This window comes from Tamandua tetradactyla, chromosome 1 (assembly GCF_023851605.1).
Source record: "Tamandua tetradactyla isolate mTamTet1 chromosome 1, mTamTet1.pri, whole genome shotgun sequence".
Classification (NCBI taxonomy): Eukaryota; Metazoa; Chordata; class Mammalia; order Pilosa; family Myrmecophagidae; genus Tamandua; species Tamandua tetradactyla.
Genome location: NC_135327.1, coordinates 84,860,453 through 84,881,943, shown reverse-complemented (window position 1 = coordinate 84,881,943; position 21,491 = coordinate 84,860,453). Strand labels below are relative to the sequence as shown.

Here is a 21,491-nt window from a genome sequence, read left to right as displayed (position 1 = left end):
ACGTTTAGGAGCTTTTAAGTCTCTTTAATGTAATTTTCAACAAGAAGAAATTGTGGTAGTTGCAGTACCCACAATTTAATTTCAGCCAGATGCTTTTCCCAATGTTTCATTTATTTTTAGCCAACCACATGGCTTCAGTGGAAACTAAAAATGATAGTTAGACGCAGTTTTCATCACATATGCAGCGTGAAAATAGTAACACTTGGTGTATTTTGTGCAGATTATTTTTTAGGAAAGCAATAAAGTGCTTTAACGCATAGTTTAAATATGCTAATGTTACTACCGGCAGTATCTACAAGCAAGTCAGAAGGCTGGAGATAGCAGCACAGACAGTACAGGGGTCTAAATATACTGTAGCATCTTGTTTACTTACCTTTATTTGGAAGCCTTTAAAGAGTTTTATTTAGAATCTGCTTTTGATGAAATAGTCTAAGCAGCAAACATTTCTTAAATTGCGTTTTTACAAATTGGTATTATACTGACCAAAACTAGAAAATGTCTTTCTTTCTCTCTTTCCCTCTCTCTCCCTTTCTCACACACAGACACCCTCCAACTTCATAAGGAATTGTTATGCTTTATTTGATTTGCTTTGCTTTGCTTGCTGTCTGAAATGGCTTGGATGGCATTAGGTGAGTGTGTGGGCAAAGGGGTAAAAACCAATCAGTATAGCTGAGTTATCCCATCTATAATATGAGAACTGCTTCAGATGTCCACAAAATCTAACCTTATAGGCTCCACAGTCAAGTTGCCTGCTCTTACCATGGAAACAAGGCTTCATCTTCTGTAGTGGGAAATAAAAGGAGAGGCATTTCTGCTAATCAAGAATCTGTATGTGAGGATATTCCAGAGACCTTTTATTTTGCACTAAACTCATCCTCAAATAATTCTATGTCATAACCAAATACAGTAGAACTGGAGGGCAAAGAGTTTGTTAGAGACCCAGAAACTAATATCAACTTACTGGAGATGTGGTTAATCGAAGGATGGTGCCATTTTTTATTTCATTGCGATTCTGGAAAAGAAAAAAAGCCTCTGTAAGTGAATAAGCAGAAGGATGGTAAAGAAGAGAACAAAAGAAAATAAAACCTTAGAGGTACTCTATATAATGAGCATTCTTATGATTCACTTTATTCTCACTTGACTAGTTTTCAATTATTTCTACAAGGAATTTTAAACTGGGTCCCAGATGAGCTAACTTTATTTCAAGTCACGCAAAATATTCAGCACAGAAGAAAAGAATATTGACTCAAAGAACAGGAATATGGGGCCCAAGAGTAACAAATCAAAAATAATTTAAAAGGTTGTTAAGAGCATATGGCCCAGCAATTCCACTCCTATATATATATATACCCAAAAGAATTATAAACCAGTATTCAAACAAAAACTTACAGATAAATGTTCGTAGTAGCACTAATCATAATAGCCAAAAAGTGGAAAGAACCCAAATGTCCATCAACTGATAAAAAGGTAAACAGAATGTGGTATTCCATGCCATGGAATATTATTCAGCCATAAAAAAGGAATGAAGCACTGATACATGTGATGAAATGGATGGCCCTTGAAAACATTATGCTAAGTGAAAGCAGCCTGACATAAAGGCCACAGACTATAAATTCCATTTATATGAAATGTCTAGAATAGGTAAATCCATAAGGCAGGAAGTAAAATAATGGTTGCCAGGGGACGTGGGAGGGGAAATGTGGAATGACTGCTAATGGATATGAGGTTTCTTTTTGGGATAATGAAAATGTTCCAAAGTTGATTGCAGTGATGGTTGTACCACTCTGCAAATAAACACTGAACTGAACCCTTTAAAGGATGAATTTTATTGCATATGAATATCTCAATACAGTCATTTTTGAAAGATTAATAAGGCAATTAGTTTCTAAACATTTGCTGGCTCCTTGTATATGTTGCCCTGAAGTAAAGAACAAACAGCATGAATGAGTAGATCCCATATCCATCTGACTCCATTTGTCAAGTCTATTTGGTATTTGAAGCAACTGTCACCGGAGGAAGTATTTCACTGGCAGTTTTATTTTCTGCCACCAGAGTATGCACTGGGCTCAGCTTCCAGGAGGTGTCCTTTAGGAGTCAGCATGGCTCATGCCCCCCCCCCCCCCACCTGGAAGCACTCATGCCAAGAGGCTAATAAACATGCCTTGAAGATCACCCTTCTGCATGACTTAAGACAAGAGACAAGCCACAAGCTGTAATTCACTCAGCGTACAGCAGGTACAATGAGGTGATGGGAAAATTTCTCAGGATTAGATGCCAAAGATACAAGGAATGCTTGCTTTCTGAGCCAATTCCAACTACTTACTGGAAAACTAATTGTGTAAAAGAACTTACCTGAAAGGGGCCAGGGCTCCCTTCCCACAGAAAACCAAATCTGAACATTTCACGGAGTACAGGCAGACCTGAAAGCCTAACATTGCCAGATTCACATCCTCCTCAGGAGCCTGAGGCATGTCCAGTCCAACTCAGAGCATGCGCAGAACACCGGGCCACTTCCGGAGAGCTCAAGTTCCTCAGCACCGGAAGTGAGCGAGCAAGTGCTGGGATGGGCACTCGGCAGGCAGGCTCCGATATGAGATGGCTAAACAAATTTATACACTTTTAAGAATCTCTGTTCACCTCAAATTCTATGAGATGCTGTGACTGTATGGAAACCGAGAAGAACGATAGCAAATCGTAACTATGGAGTATTATGGAAACTGAGTACATAGCACATCTCTTCCCTGCCCACGTCCTAAACAAATTGAGAAAAAAGGCGGCTTCAGAAGGTGGAGAACCAAACTATCAGTTTTTAAATGGAGAAGAAGGCTCAGAGTTAGAGGCAGTGGACATACTAACTGAACCCGCAGACAGGAAAGACCTGCCCAGGGAAGACTTAAGGCAGGCTCCTTCCCAAGAGGGAAAAGGGGCCCAGTCTACTTTTCCCAAATTTTCTAATCAAGCAGGGAAGGAGACCCTGAGAGTACAAAGAGGTCAGGGGGATTTAGAGATAATCTCTCCTCATGGAAATTTGGTGTCAGCATGAGGCATTCCTAAAAATAGTGGTATATCAACATTTCTTAAAAGGGATTGGGCTAAGTCCCCTTTATTTTTTCAATGCTTTTTTAACCATCATAACAACTCTATGCCCATTTTAAAGATAAACTAAAGTCACTAAGAGGATAAGTTATTTGCCCAACATCATGGGGGATAATGAGAGGAGGAGATAGGATTTGACACTAGAGGCTGGAAAACGTAAGATGACCCAGGCCCCACATTTCTCCATGGAAGGACCAGTTCATCAACTGATCAACATACATGAGCGCAAAAGACTAAAAGTGGTGTTTAGAAATGTTCTAAACACTGATGCCCAGGTATGACTGAGATGAGATTAGCGGTTAGCCTCTCATGCTGGTTCCTGCAGTGTCATTTGCCATCTTACTTTCTGGAATCCAAATAAGAATTCCTTCAAGACAGGATCCTGAGGACTGCTTGTTTGTTTGTTTGTTTAAAAGAAAAATTAGAATCTGAACCACTGTGTTCAGATTCCAGCTCTGCCTCCTACCAGGTGTATAGATTTAGGGTAAGCCACTTGAGGACTCTAACCTAAAATGGGAGAACAAGTTGTTGCTTAGTGTGGTGTAAGAAGAGCTAGAGTTAACATATGTGCTTGGCCCAAAAATGGGAGTGATTTTATATGGTATGTGAATGCAACTCAATAAAATTGCATTTAAAAATGGGAGTGATTGCGGCTGTTACAGAGAAAGCCACCCTCAATTCTTCTTTCTGTGCTTTCTTAGTTTGTTTACCTCTTCTCTCTTCATTTCCCCATGTTCTTTGCTTTTTGTTTTTTGGAACAAAAGGCAGTAACAAAGAAGAGCTGCTAATATATGCATTAAACATTTTATGGTCCTGACCAAAAGGGAGATCAAACTCAATGAGAAAGGCAATAGCAGACCTCTGTTTCAAAGACTGTATTCTATCAGAAAAAATCAAATGGATCACATGTGTTTCACAATGTGGAGTGATGCCTTTTACTCTGTATGCAATGCCTAATCTGGATTATAAACTTTATTAGCAAAGGAAAAGTTCTATACTTGATCTGATTTCATAAATTCTCATACGCCATAGTAGTGCATTATTTAAGAGCTGGAGCTCCAGGTGGACTGCTTGGGACTGAAGCTCATTCCACTTGCTATCTGGGAAACCCAGTGCAAGTGACAACTCTGTCCTCTGCCCTAATTTCCTCCTGTGTTAAATGGAGATAATAACAGCATCTATCTTCTAAGGTCATCCTGAGAAATAAAGAAAATAATCCACTTAAAATGTTTAGAACACTGCCTGGACAATAGCTAATGCCTCCACTTCCAAATGTGTCATCTATGCTACCCTAAAGGCAATAACACATGTCCAGAAGAAAAACAAATATTAGCAAATGCATCCTCATCCATAAGCAACCATTATGGCTCACATCAAAGGCCGTGAAGCCTCTCGCCCACTCCTTTATCATGCTCAGTCCTCTATGTTTGTCTCCAAGGAGCTTTTCTTGATAGAATCCTCCAAGCATCGTTCGATAAACACAGTGTATGTGCGTGATATTTCACTTATTTATCTTGTACACTGGCTGTCTACCCCACCTCTAGAATGTCAGCTCCATGTGAGCAGTTATCACCATTATATCTCTGCTACCTATGAGAGTGCCTGACCCAAGGTTGGCACTCAATAAATATTTGTTGAATAAATGGCCAAAACCACTATATGCCAAGCCATTGATGAGGCACCAGGATAAATACAAAGATGAATAAGACTTAATCCTTGTCCTCTTGGAATTCAACAAAGTGAGGGAGACCAATATATAATAATTATATCTGCACCATGAAGGAGATGTGGGTACAGGGGAAGAGAAAATGTGACAGGAGAGCAAGAGGAGGGTGTTCAACAAAAGCCCTGAGTGGCTGTAACATCGAAGAAGGTCCTCTCAGTCTAAGAAGGAGAAGAGACAGGAGGAAATGACACAACTCAAAGCTCTGAGGATGAAAGTACATGACATCCTCGTGGAAAAGTCCCATGCTGTCGGTTAGAGTCCGGGATGCACAAAGAATGGGAAGACACGACACTTGAAAAGTAGACTGACATTTAGCCACTCAAAAAGAGTGAGGAACAGGAGTGCATGGGGTGAGACGGCGGCTCGAAGTCTGCTGTTAGTGAACAGTCCTCTCCGGAGCACCCAGTCTGACAATATGGTAGCCATGACTGTGCTTAATGTTTCTGCTCCAAAAATAATGAGAATCACTAGACTCATGCTTTGGGAAACAAGAGTTGTGTGGCCTGCTTTGTTAGGAAGGAGTCAAGAAAGGAGGGCTAAGAACAGAAACTACCTACCCCCCAGCTCAGCTTGGACATCGAGAACCAAACCTTTATGACCTGCATTAACATGACTTTATTCCTCTGTCTTCATTAGAATGACTTTATTCTTCCAAGAGTCTCCTGCAAAGGCAAATGGTTTGATTGCTCATGACAGGAGCATCTTTAAAAACCCAGCAACTCTTTAATGGAAAACATCAACAGTTAAATGGACAGGTTCTTGAATTCCTCCCGGATATTCTCTGCTGTTTCCACCAGTCCTGGACTATTGTATTGTTACCCATACACACTTTGAAAGACCCACCTTCAATCAACGTTCCAATTCTCAATAAATTCCAAACTTACATCCTGTGATGGTCTTTTAAATGCATCAACTTGACTAGGCTACAGCCCCCAATTATTCAAACACTAATCTAGGATTGCTGTAAAGGTATCTTGTATGTATGATTACAAGTCCGTAATGGACTTTTCAAGTAAGGGAAATTATGCCAGAAAATCTGGGTGGGCCTGATTCAATCAGTTGATGAGATTTAGAAATAGAGCTGAGACTTCCTTAAAGAAGAAAAAATTCCCACTGTGAACAACAACTTTAGCCTGTGCCCCAGAATTTCCAGTCTGCCCTTCCTGATGGCCTGCCCTACATAGATGTCAGACTTAACTAGTCAATGCCAAAATCTCGTAAACCAATGTCTTGCAATAAAAATCTTAATATACATTCCCTACTGGTTCTGATTCTCTGGTTGATCCCTGACTAGACCACATTACTCCCTCCAAGACACAGCCAAAGCTTTGAGAGTTGGTGTTTCTCCATTACTGCAGTGAGCAATAAACTTGACTTTGTCTTAGCTACAGGTTAGGGAGCTAGGTTTGGACAGGGCCAGTCCAAGCATGACGTTTACATGTTGGGAAGCAAAGAAAATATGGGTGAAAGCCCTTCCCCAAATGTGGAAGGAGTTCTTCAAAGGTGAAGTGTGCCCATAAACTCACATGTGCCAAGAAACTGTCACATGCTTCTTTCTGGAAGCCCAGTCTTTAATTCTCCATTTATCATAGGATCTTCATACTACTTGTTTAGTATCACCATCAGTGTCTACTAAAACACAGATTTCTAGGGCTCCACTCCATAGCCACTGGATCCAGAGTCTGAGATGCTGCATTTTCACTATGATCCCAAGTAATTCTGATGCACAATAAAGTTGGGGAATCATTGCAGTCTAATTCATATGACCAGCCAACACATTTGGAATAAGTATCCTGAATTTCAAGGTATAAGATTAATATATTCTGAGTCTGAGGCAAACAAGATTCATGCCAGGTCCTTGAAAATGAGGAGGAGAAAAGAAGCAGAAAAAATATTTCTGCAAGGAAGTGTCCCAACAGCACAGAATGTACAAGAAGAATGACAAGTGGCCCAATGAAAGCCAGCTAAAGCCTCACTGTCATATTTACTCAAACTAAAGAGCTCCAGACTGTACTAGCCGCTGACATTCACCGGCGTCTTGATAGGATGCCTTTGTGTTTCTTTACAGAACTAGCTCATGGACTCAGACTCTGTGTGCATTGGATAATAAGATTCTGCAGGGGAAAAAAAACAATGTCACTGTTGTCCAATTTTTTTCCCACTGAAATTTGTTTTCTCAATATGCCAACTTTCTACCTAGCCAGACAAATAAAGAGTTATTCCCTGGTTCAAAAAATCCAAATCCTCCTTCCCTTCCTGTTATTTCACAAGGACAAAAGAAAGTCCTGGAGCTCTAACAACCCCACACATCTAGGCCCGTAGAGGCAGGCCAGCTCCAGTGTCAGTCTTCCTGGCTGGGTCTCCTCTCTCTCTTTGTTGATCTGGGTCTCTCTCCAGATGTGAGATCTGTAACCTGGAGGTATTATTTTAAAATAGTGTCATTATTCAGATCTATTACTTAATCACTACAAAGGTTGATTTTGCATGTGAGTCTGATCACTTTAGCCCTTTATGTGTCCATTTGCTTGATCTTCAAATATTCCAGCTGAACAAAAAACCTGGGGGGAGTATATGATATGCTGGTTGCTAGGTTACAGAGCAGCGTCTCTAGATAGAGGACTACAGATAGGACATTAGACGAGGTATGTTAGAAATACCCTAAAATAAAACCTGAGCCCTTCTTATCCCCAGCAACAGCCAGGAACCAAAGGGGTTGAGGTGAAGAAGAAGGGGAAGGAAGACAAGGTGGCCAACTGTTCTGAGTGCACATTTCCCATAATAAAAGTGCTGACTTTCCCCAGGGCTGCTTGTCATCAGGAATGATGGATCCACAGCTTTAGCATTTCATCTCCATACATTTATTAAAAGATTTGTAGTTTGACTTCTTTTCCACTCTCTTTTTTCCAGCCCCTAACTTTATTCTATTCTGTTTTTATTTCCCTCTAATTATTTCACTTTTCACTGCATCCAGGTATCTTCTACACAATTCCCAAAACTGAAAGAAGAAAGAACAAGGCAGGTATTAAATGATATCTGGTAACTACCTATTTGTGGTCTGTAAACACAGAATATGAAGGGAGAAGGCCTGTGCCAAATGGCTTGCTCTCATGCTATAGTAGTAAGATCTGCATAAAAAGGAACAGAGAGAGAAGGCGGGCAGACTCTCTCAGAGAGCCTAAAGGGATGTGGTGAGCCTGAGAGGAAGAACACAAGGAGACTGCCTGTTCCCCTCCATGTTTTAATCCACTTACAGAAGATAGAGATAAAAAAAATATGTATTTTTAGAAAAGCCCGTGCTTACTTTAAAGGGGCATTCACTATTAGATGTCCAGTATTGCTAAGAAAGAGGCGCCCTTTTAAAGAGACAGAGAAGTTGCTCACATTTCTAACAAAATTACTTGAGACAGGAGTAATCTGCACTTATGTGGCCTGGTATCCAGTGCCCAGGACCAAAAGTTTCCTTTAATACTGTGCAATAAAAATTTACCTACTCCACTTTGCTAAGAGTTTTCAAAAAGTAATGAAAGAGGGGGCATGGGTGATTCAGTGGTAGAATGCTTGCCTTCCACACGGGAGACCCAGGTTTGATTCCCGGACCATGCACCCCCTCCCCACCCCAACGCCCCCCAAAATAATGAAAGGTAATTATTTAGATGTTGGGTCTGGTGCTCAGCCTAGAAGAAAGAGTAAGCAACTGCTTTGGGCACAGAGGCTGAGGGGAACAATTTTAGCACTGTAGGCAGTGAGGCTAAGACCAACAAAGGCCCAGTGTTAGCATTATGCAGGGTGAGGGCAAGTATTAATACAATCTCTCTCACTGTAGGAGCTGTGCCGGGATAACTAGAAAGAGGGGGAGGTTGATAGACCAACAATGGAGTGGTAGTCAGAAAAGTACAGTTCAATGGAAGGAAGGAAACCCCAGGTTCAGCCCCAGCCAACTGACTTCCCACGTGACCTTGGGTTGGTCAATTTTGCTTCGGTTTCCTCAACAGCTGAATGGAGGTAAGGGGCCCTGCTCTAAACGTCAATTCTTTTCTATTTCAGTCTCAACACAATAATACACTAAAGAAAGAGGAAACATTTAAGGCTTTTGAGCAAGATTACTGCTATGATGAAGGGGATGTTTTAAGGAAATGAAGGAGTAGGATGGGCATGCAGTTAAGGTGATGCAGGATTTCAGGAACGCACACTGCTGTCTCCCATCATATCAGTATTTGGCACTTTGTAAGTCAGGCTGCAAGAGCCAGCCACACAACTGCCTCCAAGCATCTCCCAGTCTCAAAATTAATTCAATAGATGAAGTCAAGATCAGAAAAGCTAGTAGGTACAGGCATACCTAGGAGATATTATGACTTCGATTCTAGACCACCATAATAAAGCAAATATCACAATCTAGAGCAGGTTAACACGATTTTTTTACTTCATAGTGCACACAAAAATTATGTTCACGCTATACTGTTGTCTATTAAGTGTGCAGTAGCATATCTTAAGAAAACAATGGACAAACTATAATTTTAAAAATCCTCTATTGCTAAAAACTGCTAACCATCATCTGAGCCTTCAGTGAGGGGTAATCTTTTTTGTTGGTGGAGGGTCCTGCCTTGATGGTGATGGCTGCTCACAGGGTAGTGCTCGTTGAAGGCTAGGGTGGCTATGGCAATTTCTTAAAATAAGACAACAATAAAGTTTGCCACACCAATTGACTGACTCTTTCATTCCCAAAATATTTTTCTGTAACATATCATGATGCTATTTGATAGCATTTTACTCTCAGGAGAACTTCTTTCAAAACTGGAGTCAATCCTCTCAAATCCTGCCACTGCTTTATCGATGAAATACACATAATGTTCTAAATTCTAAGTTCTTTTTTGTCATTTCAACAATGTTCATAGCTTCTTCACCAGGAGTAGAATTCGTCTCAAGAACCACTCTCTGTTCATCTAGAAGACGCATCTCCTCATCCCTTAAAGTTTTATCATGAGATTGTAGCAATTCAGTCACCTCTTCATGCTCCAAATCCAATTCTGGTTTTCTTGCTACTTCCACCCATCTGTAGTTATTTTACTCCACTGAAATCTTGAATTCCTCAGTGTCATCCATGAGAGTTGGAATCAACTTCTTCCCAACTCCTGTTTATGATGATATTTTGACCTCCTCCCATGGATCATGAATCTTCATAATGGCATCTAAGATGGTATGCTGGTTTGAAAGGATTTATGTACCCTAGAAAAGCCATGTTTTAATCCTAATCAAAGTTGTGGGAGCAACCATTTCTTCTAATCTCTATTCAGTACTATAGGTTGGAGATTTGATTAAGTTATCTCCATGGAGATGTGACTCACCCAATTGTGGCTATTAACTTTTGAATACAGGGAGGATATGTGACTCCACCCATTCCAGGTGGGTCTTGATTATTTCACTGGAATCTTTAAAAAGAGGAAGCATTTTTGAGAAAACTTGAGAATGATGAGAGCAGCAGAGACACAAGAACTACAGAGTCCACCCACCCAGGGATCTTTGGAGATGAAGGAGAATGCCCCTGGGTGAGCTTCATGAAACTAGAGGCCTGGAGAGGAAGCTAAAAGACGTCACCATGTTCACCATGTGCCATTACAGTTGAGAGGGAAACCCTGAACTTCATTGGCCTTTCTTGGGTGAAGGTAACCTCTTGTTGTGCCTTAATTTGGACAATTTTATAGACTTGCTTTAATTGGGACATTTCCTCAGCCTTAAAACTATAAACTAGCAACTTATTAAATTCCCCTTTTTAAAAGCCATTCTGTTTCTGGTATATTGCATTCCAGTGGCTAGCAAATTAGAACAGATGGTGAATCCTTTCCAGAAGGTTTTCAATTTACTTTGTCCAGATCCATCAGAGGAATCATTACCTATGGCAGCTACAGCCTTATGATATTTCTTAAGTAAGAAGATCTGAAAATCTATGTGACTCCTTGATCCAGAGGCTACAGAATGATGCTGTGTTAGCAGGCCTGAAAAGTCACCTCTCTGTGCATCTCCATCAGAGCTCTTGGGTGACCAGGTACATTGTCAATGACAGTCATATTTTGAAAGGCATCTTTCATTCTGAGCAGCAGATCTCAACAGTGGGCTTAAATATTCACTAACTCATATTGTAAACAAATGTGCTGACATCCAGGCTTTGTTGTTCCATTTATACAGCACAAGTAGAGTAAATATAGCATAACTCTTAAGGGTCCTAAGAGTTTCAGAATGGTAAACAAATATTGGCTTCATTTGACAGTCACCAGCTGCATTAGCCCCTAACAAAGGAGTCAGTCTGTCCTTTGAAGATTTGAAACCAGGCATTGAATTCTTCTCTTCAGCTTTAAAAGTCCTAAGTGGCATCTTCTTCCAATATAAGGCTGTTTTATGTACACTGAAAATCTGTAGATTTAGTGTAGTCACTTTCATCAATTATCTTAGCTAGGTCTATTGGATAACTTGTGGCAGCTCCTACATCAGCATTTTCTGCTTCACCTTGTACTTACTTGTATGTTAGGGGGGCAGCTTCTTCCCTTAAACCTCATTAACCCACCTTGGCTAGTTTTAAACTTTTCTTCTGGAGCATCCTCATGTCTCTCAGTCTTCAAAGAATTGAAGAGAGTTAGGGTCTTGTTCTGGATTAGGCTTTGGCTTAAGGGAATATGGCTAGTTTGATCTCCTATCCAGACCTAGTACCTTCTTCACATCTGCAGTATGGCTGTTTCACTTTCTTATCATTCGTGGGTTCATTGAAGTAGCAATTTTTGTTTCTTTCAAGAACTTTTCCTTTGCATTCACAACTTAGCTAACTGATGGAACAGGCCTAGCTTTTGGCCTAGATCAGCTTTCACATGCCTTCCTCAGCAAGCTTAATCATTTCTAACATTTGATTTCAAGTGAGAGACTTATAACTCTTCCTTTCACTTGAACACTTAAAAGTCATTGTAGGGTTATTAAATGGCCTAATTCCAATACTTTTGGGTCTTAGGATGGGGGTACAGCTGGTTGTTGGGACAGTCAGAACACATCCAACATATAGAGATTGTTTGCCATGTAATATGCGCATGGTTCTTGCAGTCCCAAAACAATTACAATAGTAATATCAGAGACCGCTGATCACAGATCACCTTAACATATATTGTCATAAGGAAAAGGTGTGATATATTGCAAGAATTACCAAACTGTGACACAGAGATACAAAGTAAGCACATGCTGTTGGAAAAAGGGCACCAGTATACTTGCTCGACGCAAGGTTGTCACAAACCTTCAATTTGTATAAAACGCAAGTCTGTGAAGTACGATAAAGCAAGGTGCAAAAAACATAAGGTATAACTGTGGTAAGTTTTACAATAAAAATGCATGCCTTTACTCTCATACATACCTTGAAGGAGAGTAAATAGGGACCAATTTTTGGTCATTGATTTTGTACTGTATAACAAAACCCTTAAAAATATTCAAAATAAAATTCTAGAAAATTGATCCCTACAGAAGTACCAAAGACATAGACAACATTACACAAAAGAAAATGTCCACTGCAGTGTTTTATACATTAGAGAATAAAACTAAGTGCAAATCCAAATATTCCAGTTATTAAGTCACTGTCTTTCAATTCAAAACTCATTTTTCTTGGCCCTGTGTTGTGATCCTGGAGCAGGACACTGCAAGCATTTTTACTTTGATGCGGGGTAGAGGGGATGTTAGGCTTTGCCAATAAAGGGCATTGGGGCAGTAAAGCACTTCCCTTCCAAACCCACCATTGTCATTCTTCAGTATGGAAGCCCTCCAACCGTGCACACTCTTTACCAGAGGCCTCTGCTAAGCAGTTCTGCCTGTCCAAGCTTCAGGCAACAGAGGCTGGACTCAGTTTCTTTACAGCTAGCAGACTGCATATTCCTGGGGTAGTCATGTCTCCACTGAAGAGTGTGAGGGTGGCACTGCCCTCTCTTGGTCTTTAGTTCCTAAATTGTCCAGTCTCCCACAGACTAGAAATTACTACTACTTTTCTGCAACTGCTTCTTCTGGATCCACAGAGCCCTCTTTTATCCCTTTACTTCACCAGCATCTCCTAGTTTACCATTCTTTAAATCAGGTAACTAGCAGAAGGTCTTTCCAAATATCCCCTAATAGAAAGGAAAAATGCTATAAATTATGATAAAACAGGCCAATGATCAATTATATAGCCATTAAAATGTTTCTATCAAGGAATGTTGAGTAATATAATAATATGAAGACATGTCATGTTGTATTGTTGCTAGAAAAGTAGATTGCAAAATAGCATTGTTGTAGGAATCCAAATTTGTGAAATATAACACATGTATGCACTGTAAAAATACTAGTGCCCAAGCAGGTAGGCATGTGAATAATCCTCTCCACTTACAACATGTCAAAGAAAGAAAGAAAAAAGGAACCTGCCTGATGTTTTAGGTATTAGCCCAACCCCAGCTAATGAATGTTGTCTATGTTTCAAGGGGAGAAAGCAGCCTCCCTGGTTTGGGACAGAAAGCACCTGCACAAACTGAGGTGAACCACATCTGATAGGTCTTCTCCTACAGCCTCATTTTCTCACTTATTCAACCGACTTCCCTATCAAATGATATGCCAATATTTAAACCTGGGCTGCACTGGGCAAGTTAAAGCCTATGGTCCCAGAAAGCCACAAATTGCTGGAGACAAGAACTGCACTTTATAGGAAAGAAGCCTGTGCTTGCAAAACCCAATCATTTTTGGCATGGGTAGGCTCTGGGAATCGAACCTGGCTCTCCGGCATGACAGATGAGAACTCTGCCACTGAACCACCATTGCCTGCCCTAAAAAAACATTTTTAAAGGGCCATTTCAGTGGCACTGACAATAACCACTGAGGATGCTACTTCAGCTGGAAAAATACTGACTCTATGACCGCTTCTAGGCAAAATCAATACATATGATTGTCTAGGGAAAGAAAATGAGATGTAAAGTTTACAGCAGAATGAGACAGAGCAGATTGGGGTGGAAGTGTCAGGGAAGGGAGGACGGAGTGAGCTTGCAGACAGGCTTCAAAGAGGCAGCATGCTGTCGCACAGCATCCTGAACACGCCATCCTATGGAGGGAGCTGCCCAGACATTGGTGTCAGGCCAGATTCAAGCCTTAGCCTCACCACACAGTTGGCACAGCACCAGGCACACAGCACATGCTTAATAAATACAGGGTAAATGAGTAAGTGCACATGACAATGGCTCTGGGCCTCCTTCCCTTACTGCTCCGTGAAGATAGAAACACCCACACCACACAATGTTATTGGCTAAATGAGACAGCGTTCATCAAGCACCTATTTAGCATATAGCAGAAAGTCAATATATTATTCATATATAAGCAGCTGCTTTGGTACTGGATGCCAATAAGACATATAAAATCTGCCAACCAAGGGGAAGAAGAAAATCTCAGGCAAAGGAAATGCAAGTCATATGACTCTGTTCCTCTTTCTAAGACCCTACAGAGCAGGGATTTTATTTTTTCCAAACTGGACTTCGATGATTTGACAGTCTGGCAAAGCCTAAAGATCCCTGTCTGAATGGTGTTTCTAAATGTATAAAATAAATTACAAAAGTGCACAAAGAAACCAAACAGTTATCAAAATATTTTTTATATTTTTTTAATTGTGTCATAGTAATATATGTATTCCTTCATTAACGCAATTGACAGAAATTTTTTCCCCAAAAGAGACGTGTAGTAAACATTTTAGGCATTGCAGGCCAAAAGATCTCTGCTGCAGCTATAATACGTAAATGAATGGGTGTAGCTGGGTTCCAATAAAACTGTATTTACAAAAACAGATGCTAGCCTGGATTTGGCCTACCCTTGTATTAAATAACAAGATATATTTAAATTCTGATAACTACCATAATTTCTAATGAGGCATAATGATCACAAATGTTATTTTGAGATAGCTGTAATAACAGTAATAAATGGAAATTTATGATGATTTCTATAAAAGCACAGATATGCTCATACTACTGTGGCTTGCAGCCTACATACATGATTGAAGTAATGCAAAATCCTCATTTTCATAATGTTGTAACTTTCTTTCTGCTCAACTTCTGGGGCCTCAGGTTAAAACTCTTGCTTCCGTGGTTTTCCATTGTACTTAGAAGAAAATCCAAATTCCTGCTACAGTTTAGAATACCTAGCCTGAAGTGACCCCAAGCAAATTCTATTCTCACATCTTAGACCTCTCCCACCCCCAGCTCACCATGCTCTCCCCTTTCGCTGGCTAAACACACCAAGTTCATTCATGCTCAGGGCTTTGGGGCTTGCTCTTCCTTTGTCCTCGTTCTGATGTGACTCCTTCTTATCCAAGTCTTGGCTCAAATGCCACCTTTTTAGAGAGACATTCCCTGATGCCATACAGTAATCTTGGCCAACGCTCACAAAAGGACACACAGGCCTTACAGATGCGGACTGCCCCAGAGCTGGCACGAAAACAATGTCAAGGCCCAGAACCCAGGCAGGAACTTGGGTGACCCAAATCCTCACAGCTGAATTACTGCATTGGTGTGTGTGTGTGTACGTGTGTGTGTGTATAAAGGTTTGTTTATGGGCATTCACATGATTGGAGTAAGAAAGGTCTTAAGCTCCTGATTCTTGAAACCATGTCCACCCCCACCTGCAACCTTATTTCATTCGCATCTGGTGATTTGCAAACTTGAGCCAAGCCAAGCTGCATTCTGGCCCATTCTTGGACCTAGGAAATTCTATGCCTGGTCCAGCCCACTAAACCAAAATAGCAACATCTACCACTCGTTGCTCTATGTGGGTACCCTGTTTACTTCCTTCATAGAACTTACCACAATCTGACAATAAATACTTTGTCATTTCTTAAAAACTTTCTGTCTCCCTACCCACAACAATGTATGTCCCAGAAAAGTGAGAACCTTCAGGTTTTGTTCATCGCTGTCTTGCCAGTGCTTAGAACAGTGCCTGCTAGGTAAAATGAGTTCAATAAATGCTTTGTGAGTGAATGGAATGCAAATGCAAATCATAATAGATACTGGAATACCAGTCAGATTATATCTGTCAACTACAGTTAAATGGCCACTCACTCCTTCAAAAACAGACACATAATGCCTTCCTTCCTCCCACATTGCAAATAATTCTCAAACCAACTTTCTCTTTTCTCCCTATTCTACAATCTTTGATCAATCAATGGATATTTATTTCATGCCTACTACCAGCCACATGTATTATTGAGCTTCTTTTTTTTTTAAGTGACAACTGAGATACACACTGTCAGGTACACCATCAACTCAGGTGTTCAATGAGTCTGGCATGGAAATTAGCCATTTTCCACCACCACAGTCTCCTAAAGCCAGAGCATCAGGCAGCCCTAACACTTCAGCAAAGCTGCAGGCAGTCCCGGAAATCGACAACTGCTATGTTCTGAGACTCACACAATTGCCCAAAGCCATCCCAAGAAACTCATCTGTTCCAACCCTCGAGGAAAGGCCCTCGGTAAGCAAGAAGGCCAGATAAAGGCCCTGGGAAGATGAGATCTGGCTGGGACCTGGAAGTGAAAGAACCGAACAGCATACACTAGAGAAAGAATGGGCTTTAGCTTGAATCCCACTAGAGGCTCCAGCCTTCCATCTTCTCTTTTCCCTTCCTTGCACCAGGAGTGACATCGGACTATGTACACTTTTCTGGCAGAGTTAGTAGGAATTCTACATGTAAGAGGAAGGACGTGATTAAGGAGTCAAAACTTTAAAACTATTAAAAACTCACCACTGGCATCTTAGCTTTCCCTCTCTCTTTTACTGGAGAGCCCACAGTGCATTCGGAAGACTAAGCCTTATCTCCAGCAGCAGTCTGTCTTTAGGGGAGGCTAGCCTTATCCACACTGAGTATTAGTAAGATAATGAAAAATTTAAAAATCTCTTATTTCAATTAGAACAGGTCTTTCCTTAAGAGTTGATCCAAAGAAAATGGTCAGAATAAACATTCTTCTATAGACTTACTCTCCACTGTAAATGTGCCTCTCTAGAAGAATTAACTAATTAGTACCAAGGGACCTCTACTTGGTGAATTAAAAGCCTTTTTCACAGAACGCCCCTGTAAAAGTTTTTTCTTTTTTTTGTTTCACTAATAAAAAGATCTTGCTAAACAAGATGGCATGCCAAGAAACATTAGCTGATTTAAAAGTAAAGGCTTTTAGCAAAAGGTGAAGTTAGACAAAAATGAGTTTGAGTCCAGGCCGTACAACTTACTAGTTATACAACCATAGACAGTGTTACTTAATCTTTCTGATACTTAACTTTTTTAAAAGTATCTTTAAAAGGGGGAAATATGTTGAGAAAACCATCCTAGTTTTTGCAGCAATTAATTAAGTTTAACAGAGTGCCATGTACAGAGAAGAGAGCCAGTATATGATGCATCATAGCTATAAATAATGTAAGAGCTTACAAACAGATACCATTTACGATGGATGCAAAATTATGAGATGCCTAGGCAGGCATCTCACTAAATATATACAAGAACATTAAGAGAAAGTTTGCAAACCTTTATTGAAGAACGCTAAAGAACATTCCAACAAATGGAGAGATATATTGTTTTCATAGATAGGATAATCAATATACCAAAGAAAGCAATTTTCCCCAAAAATTAATCCATAAATTCAATTCAATTCAATTTTAATCAAATTCTTAATGGAATTTGACAAGCTGCTGCTACAATTCATGTGGCAGAGTAAAATATCATGACTTGGCAGGGAAATTATGATGATGAAGGAAAACAGTGACACATTCTACTAGGTATTTAGTCTTGTTACAAACTTGTAATGATCAAAACTGTATGGTAATTGAACTAAGTAGAGAGCCATAGAGACCCCTACATTCATGAAAACTTGAGCATCTGAGAGAGGTGGCAATGCAAATCATGGAGGATGGAGGCAAGCAATGAATTATTCAATAAATGGTACGAGGACAATTGGCTGTCTGCATCAAAAATATAAAATTAGATATCTACCAATGATAACATACACACACATACATGCTTTCAAAACAGATGAATAACCTGTATGAAATCAAAACTTTCTAACCTTTGAAGGAAATCACCAGCCATTTTTAACATATGGCTAGGTAAAAAAAATTTAAATAAAATATAAAAAGCCCAAATGGTAAAGGAAAAAGAAATGATAAACTGATCATATTAAAACAGTTTACAGACTTCTGTTTGATCATAGAAACCACAAAAAAGTTAAAAGACAACTATGAACTTGGTGAAGACATGAAAAAAGAATCTGTGTCTACATCCTCTAAAGAACTCCTATAAATTAATGAGAACTGCCCCCCCCAAAACACACACTGTTGGATAAAAAACTGTACAGTCAGTAGGCAGAGGAGAAACCTGAATAAATAATAAACATAGGAAAATATGCTCAGCCTAGCAAAACTAAGGCAATGTAAATTACAATTATGTTCCATTATACCTCCATCCAACTGGTATGACATTAACAAAACTACGGCCGGAAGCCCTGGTAAGAAGTATGGAGTGGGAACTCTGATCCCTTGTAGGTAGAGATATAAATGGGTAGAATCCCTTTGGAAGGCAATCTGGCAAAGCCTCATGTTGAAGATGGACATACCCTCTGGCCAAGCACAAGTCTACATTTTACCCCACTTTCAAACAGGCTCAAAAGAACCCATGTACAATGATATTCATTCGAGTATTATTTGTGATTACAGAATTGGGGAATTAGATTAGCTCTTATCAGTCGGGAAATGGATTAATCAACCATATTTTATTCATGCCATGGAAAATCATATATAATTCATCTCAAAAATATCATTTTAAATGAAAAAAATTGTGAAAGGTTACATATAGTATGATACCAATAATTTCCAAATTTAAAACACAAACCACTTTATACATTATTCATTAGTACATATACATGTATAGAATCTATAAAACATTCATGAGAACAATATACATCAATATTAAGCTAGTACTGACCACTGGGGAAATCGGGAGAGATGGGGAAAATGATGGAATAAGGCTTCAGTTGTACTGGCAAGATAACCTTTAAAGGTGATCTGGAGCAATAGGCAAAATATTAACATCTATTAATATTCAAATGTTCTGTTATATGGGTTATCAGTTATATTCTGTACTTTGTGCTTTGTTATATTTGAAATAATGCATGATTAAAAACTTGAATTACTATTTAAATGAATTCTGCTTCAACAAAACAATATTACAACTGCCTATCTTGTCCGGCTGAATCAAAAGTAGTCATTGAATTTCTTGTATCTATGCATTACTTTGTAATGAAAGAACAATTAAAGATAAACATATTTTAAAACAATGTGCTGACTATAAATTAGCCTTGCACAATCTTGCTTTTCTTTTCTCTGCCGACAGTTACATTCTTAAAACAACCCAAATGCTGTGTTTTTAAAAAGTGCCTATTAGTCAAGGCAGCGGTTTTCAAATAATGGAAAGTTTTTGTTCTAGAAAAGGAAACACACACACACACACACACACACACAGGCACATAAACCCTCACATTATGCCCAGAACCTAAACTAGATAAAGAGGTATTATATTAATATGTTTTATGAGCTTAGGTTTGTGAAATATTTTATGAGTTTAGGTTTGTAAAATGTATATTTTATTCAGGTAATTAGCAAGAATGATGGGGCTTTTTATTAATACAAAAATTATCAAATTCTGATATTATGGATAATCATCGCAATAATATAACAAGCTTCCACAGTCAGTCTGGTTTTGTGTTTTCTTGTCTTGTTCAATGTGGAGAAAATCCAGATTCATTCACACAGTCGATTAGTTTTCTATTGCTACATTTAGATGTTGGCATCTAAAAACAACACAGATTTATTATCTCCCAGTTTCCAGTGGGTCAGAAGTCTCGCATGTTTTAGCTGGTCCTCTCATCAGGGTCTCAAAGGGCTGAAATCAGATGCATCCTCATTTGGAACTCAGAGTCCTCTCGCAGGTTGATTTAGGTGGTGGCAGAATTCATGCCTTTGCAGTTCCATGACAGAGGCCCCCTTACCCCTGTTTTCCTGCCAGCTGTTGGCCAGGGACTGTCCTCAGCAATAAGAGACTGGCCTCAAGAACTTGCCATGTGAACCTGTTCATAAGAAGGGAGTTTGTTCCTTCTTTGAAGAGAGATCTTTTTCATGTTCCATTTTCTTTTTAGGGGTTCACCTGACTAGGTCTGTCCCACCCAGGGTTATATCTGTTTTGATTACCCCCAAAGTCAGCTGATCAAGGAACTTAATTGGCTCTGCAAAACCCCTCCTGCATTATTACACATAATGTCACATAATGTAACATAATCACAGGAGTGTTGTCCCTTCCTACACACAGGTCCAGACCACTGTCAATCTGAGGGGAGGGGATGTTTACATAGGAGATAGGTGCCAGAGATGGGACCTGTGAGGGCTGTCTTAAGTTCCCAGCTGCTAAAATGAATACCATACAATGGGTTGGCTTAAATTTGGGGAATTTATTGATTCATGGTTTTGGGGCTAAGAGATGTCCAAACTCTAGGCATCAGCAATGTGCTGCTTTCTCCCTGAAGACTGTGGTGCTCTGGGGCTGGCTGCCTGTGATCCTTGGAGCCTTGGCTTTTCCATCACATGGCAGTGCACATTACAGTGCCTTCTCCTTTCCCTTCTTGGATTCCACTGACTTCCAGCTTCTGCTTCTCTTACTCTTACTGAATGTCTTCTGTTTATAAAGAACTCCAACAATCTGAATGAAGACCCATCCTGTTCCAGTTGCCCACAACTTAACTATATTAGTATTTTCAAAAGGTCCTATTTTCAGTGGGTCCACACCCACAGGAATGGGTTAAGATTAAGCACATATTTTCCCAGGGTATATCATTCAACCTACCATAGGGGCCATCTTAGAATTTTGCCTACCACAGACAGCCATGTAAATGTCAATAGTAAAAGTTTTTAAGAGCTTGCCTTGAAATCTCAGGAGCCTCTCCAAAAGTTTGGAAAAGAATCAATAGGACGTTCTCTTACAAATGTGTATAACTAATATCTAATCTCAACTCTTGTTCTTTATAAGAAACATTAGAATTCAGAAAGTCTGAAAACTTGCAGAAAGGATTAAAGTTAGGTCTTCATCTGTTATTGGAAAATGGATCCTTATAATAGAAGCATGTTCCCAAGCCATGAAGCCTGAGCTTTTCTGTCCCTGAGCCCAGCCACACACATACAGCAGCAGTAAACTTGCTTGGATGATTTTCCTCAAATGGGTAGATTCAGGCCTGATTTAAAATAAAAACAGAACAACCTTCCTAAACAATGGTACATTTATAAGGAGTGTAAATATATGCAGAGGGACAAGAAGAAATGAAATGATTCATATTAAGGTCTGCTCAGAATCAACTTAACCCGGAAGCTTCAGTTAACATGTTGTTTGCCTTCATTGTGCTGCTATCTATTATTTAGTGTTCATGTTGATTGTTTCATTCATGTTTAAGTAGTTGAAAATAATATTTTAAAAAGGCAGTATAAATAAAATACTTCTGTAATTCCTGAACCACCCCTGAAAGCCACTGCGAGGGGATATTCTTCACAATTTAGAAGACCTTGGTTCCAGTTCTAAATCAGATACTCAGAAGTGGTAAGGCCTGGAACTCCTAAAGGGCCTC

At 39.7% G+C, this 21,491-nt stretch overlaps 1 protein-coding gene across 12 annotated transcripts in view; it reads right to left on the bottom strand.

Annotated features, from left to right (window-relative positions):
* Positions 1-21,491, bottom strand: part of ELMO1 (engulfment and cell motility 1) — a 577,880-nt gene that overhangs the window by 416,221 nt on the left and 140,168 nt on the right. For 11 of the 12 annotated variants that reach the window (XM_077119672.1, XM_077119654.1, XM_077119621.1 and 8 more), the window contains one exon: positions 962-1,012. In XM_077119672.1, the coding sequence (XP_076975787.1) occupies positions 962-1,012 (51 nt within the window). Of the gene's footprint in view, positions 1-961; positions 1,013-2,352; positions 3,341-21,491 lie in introns of those variants that run through there. The other variant, XM_077119675.1, reaches the window with a different exon arrangement.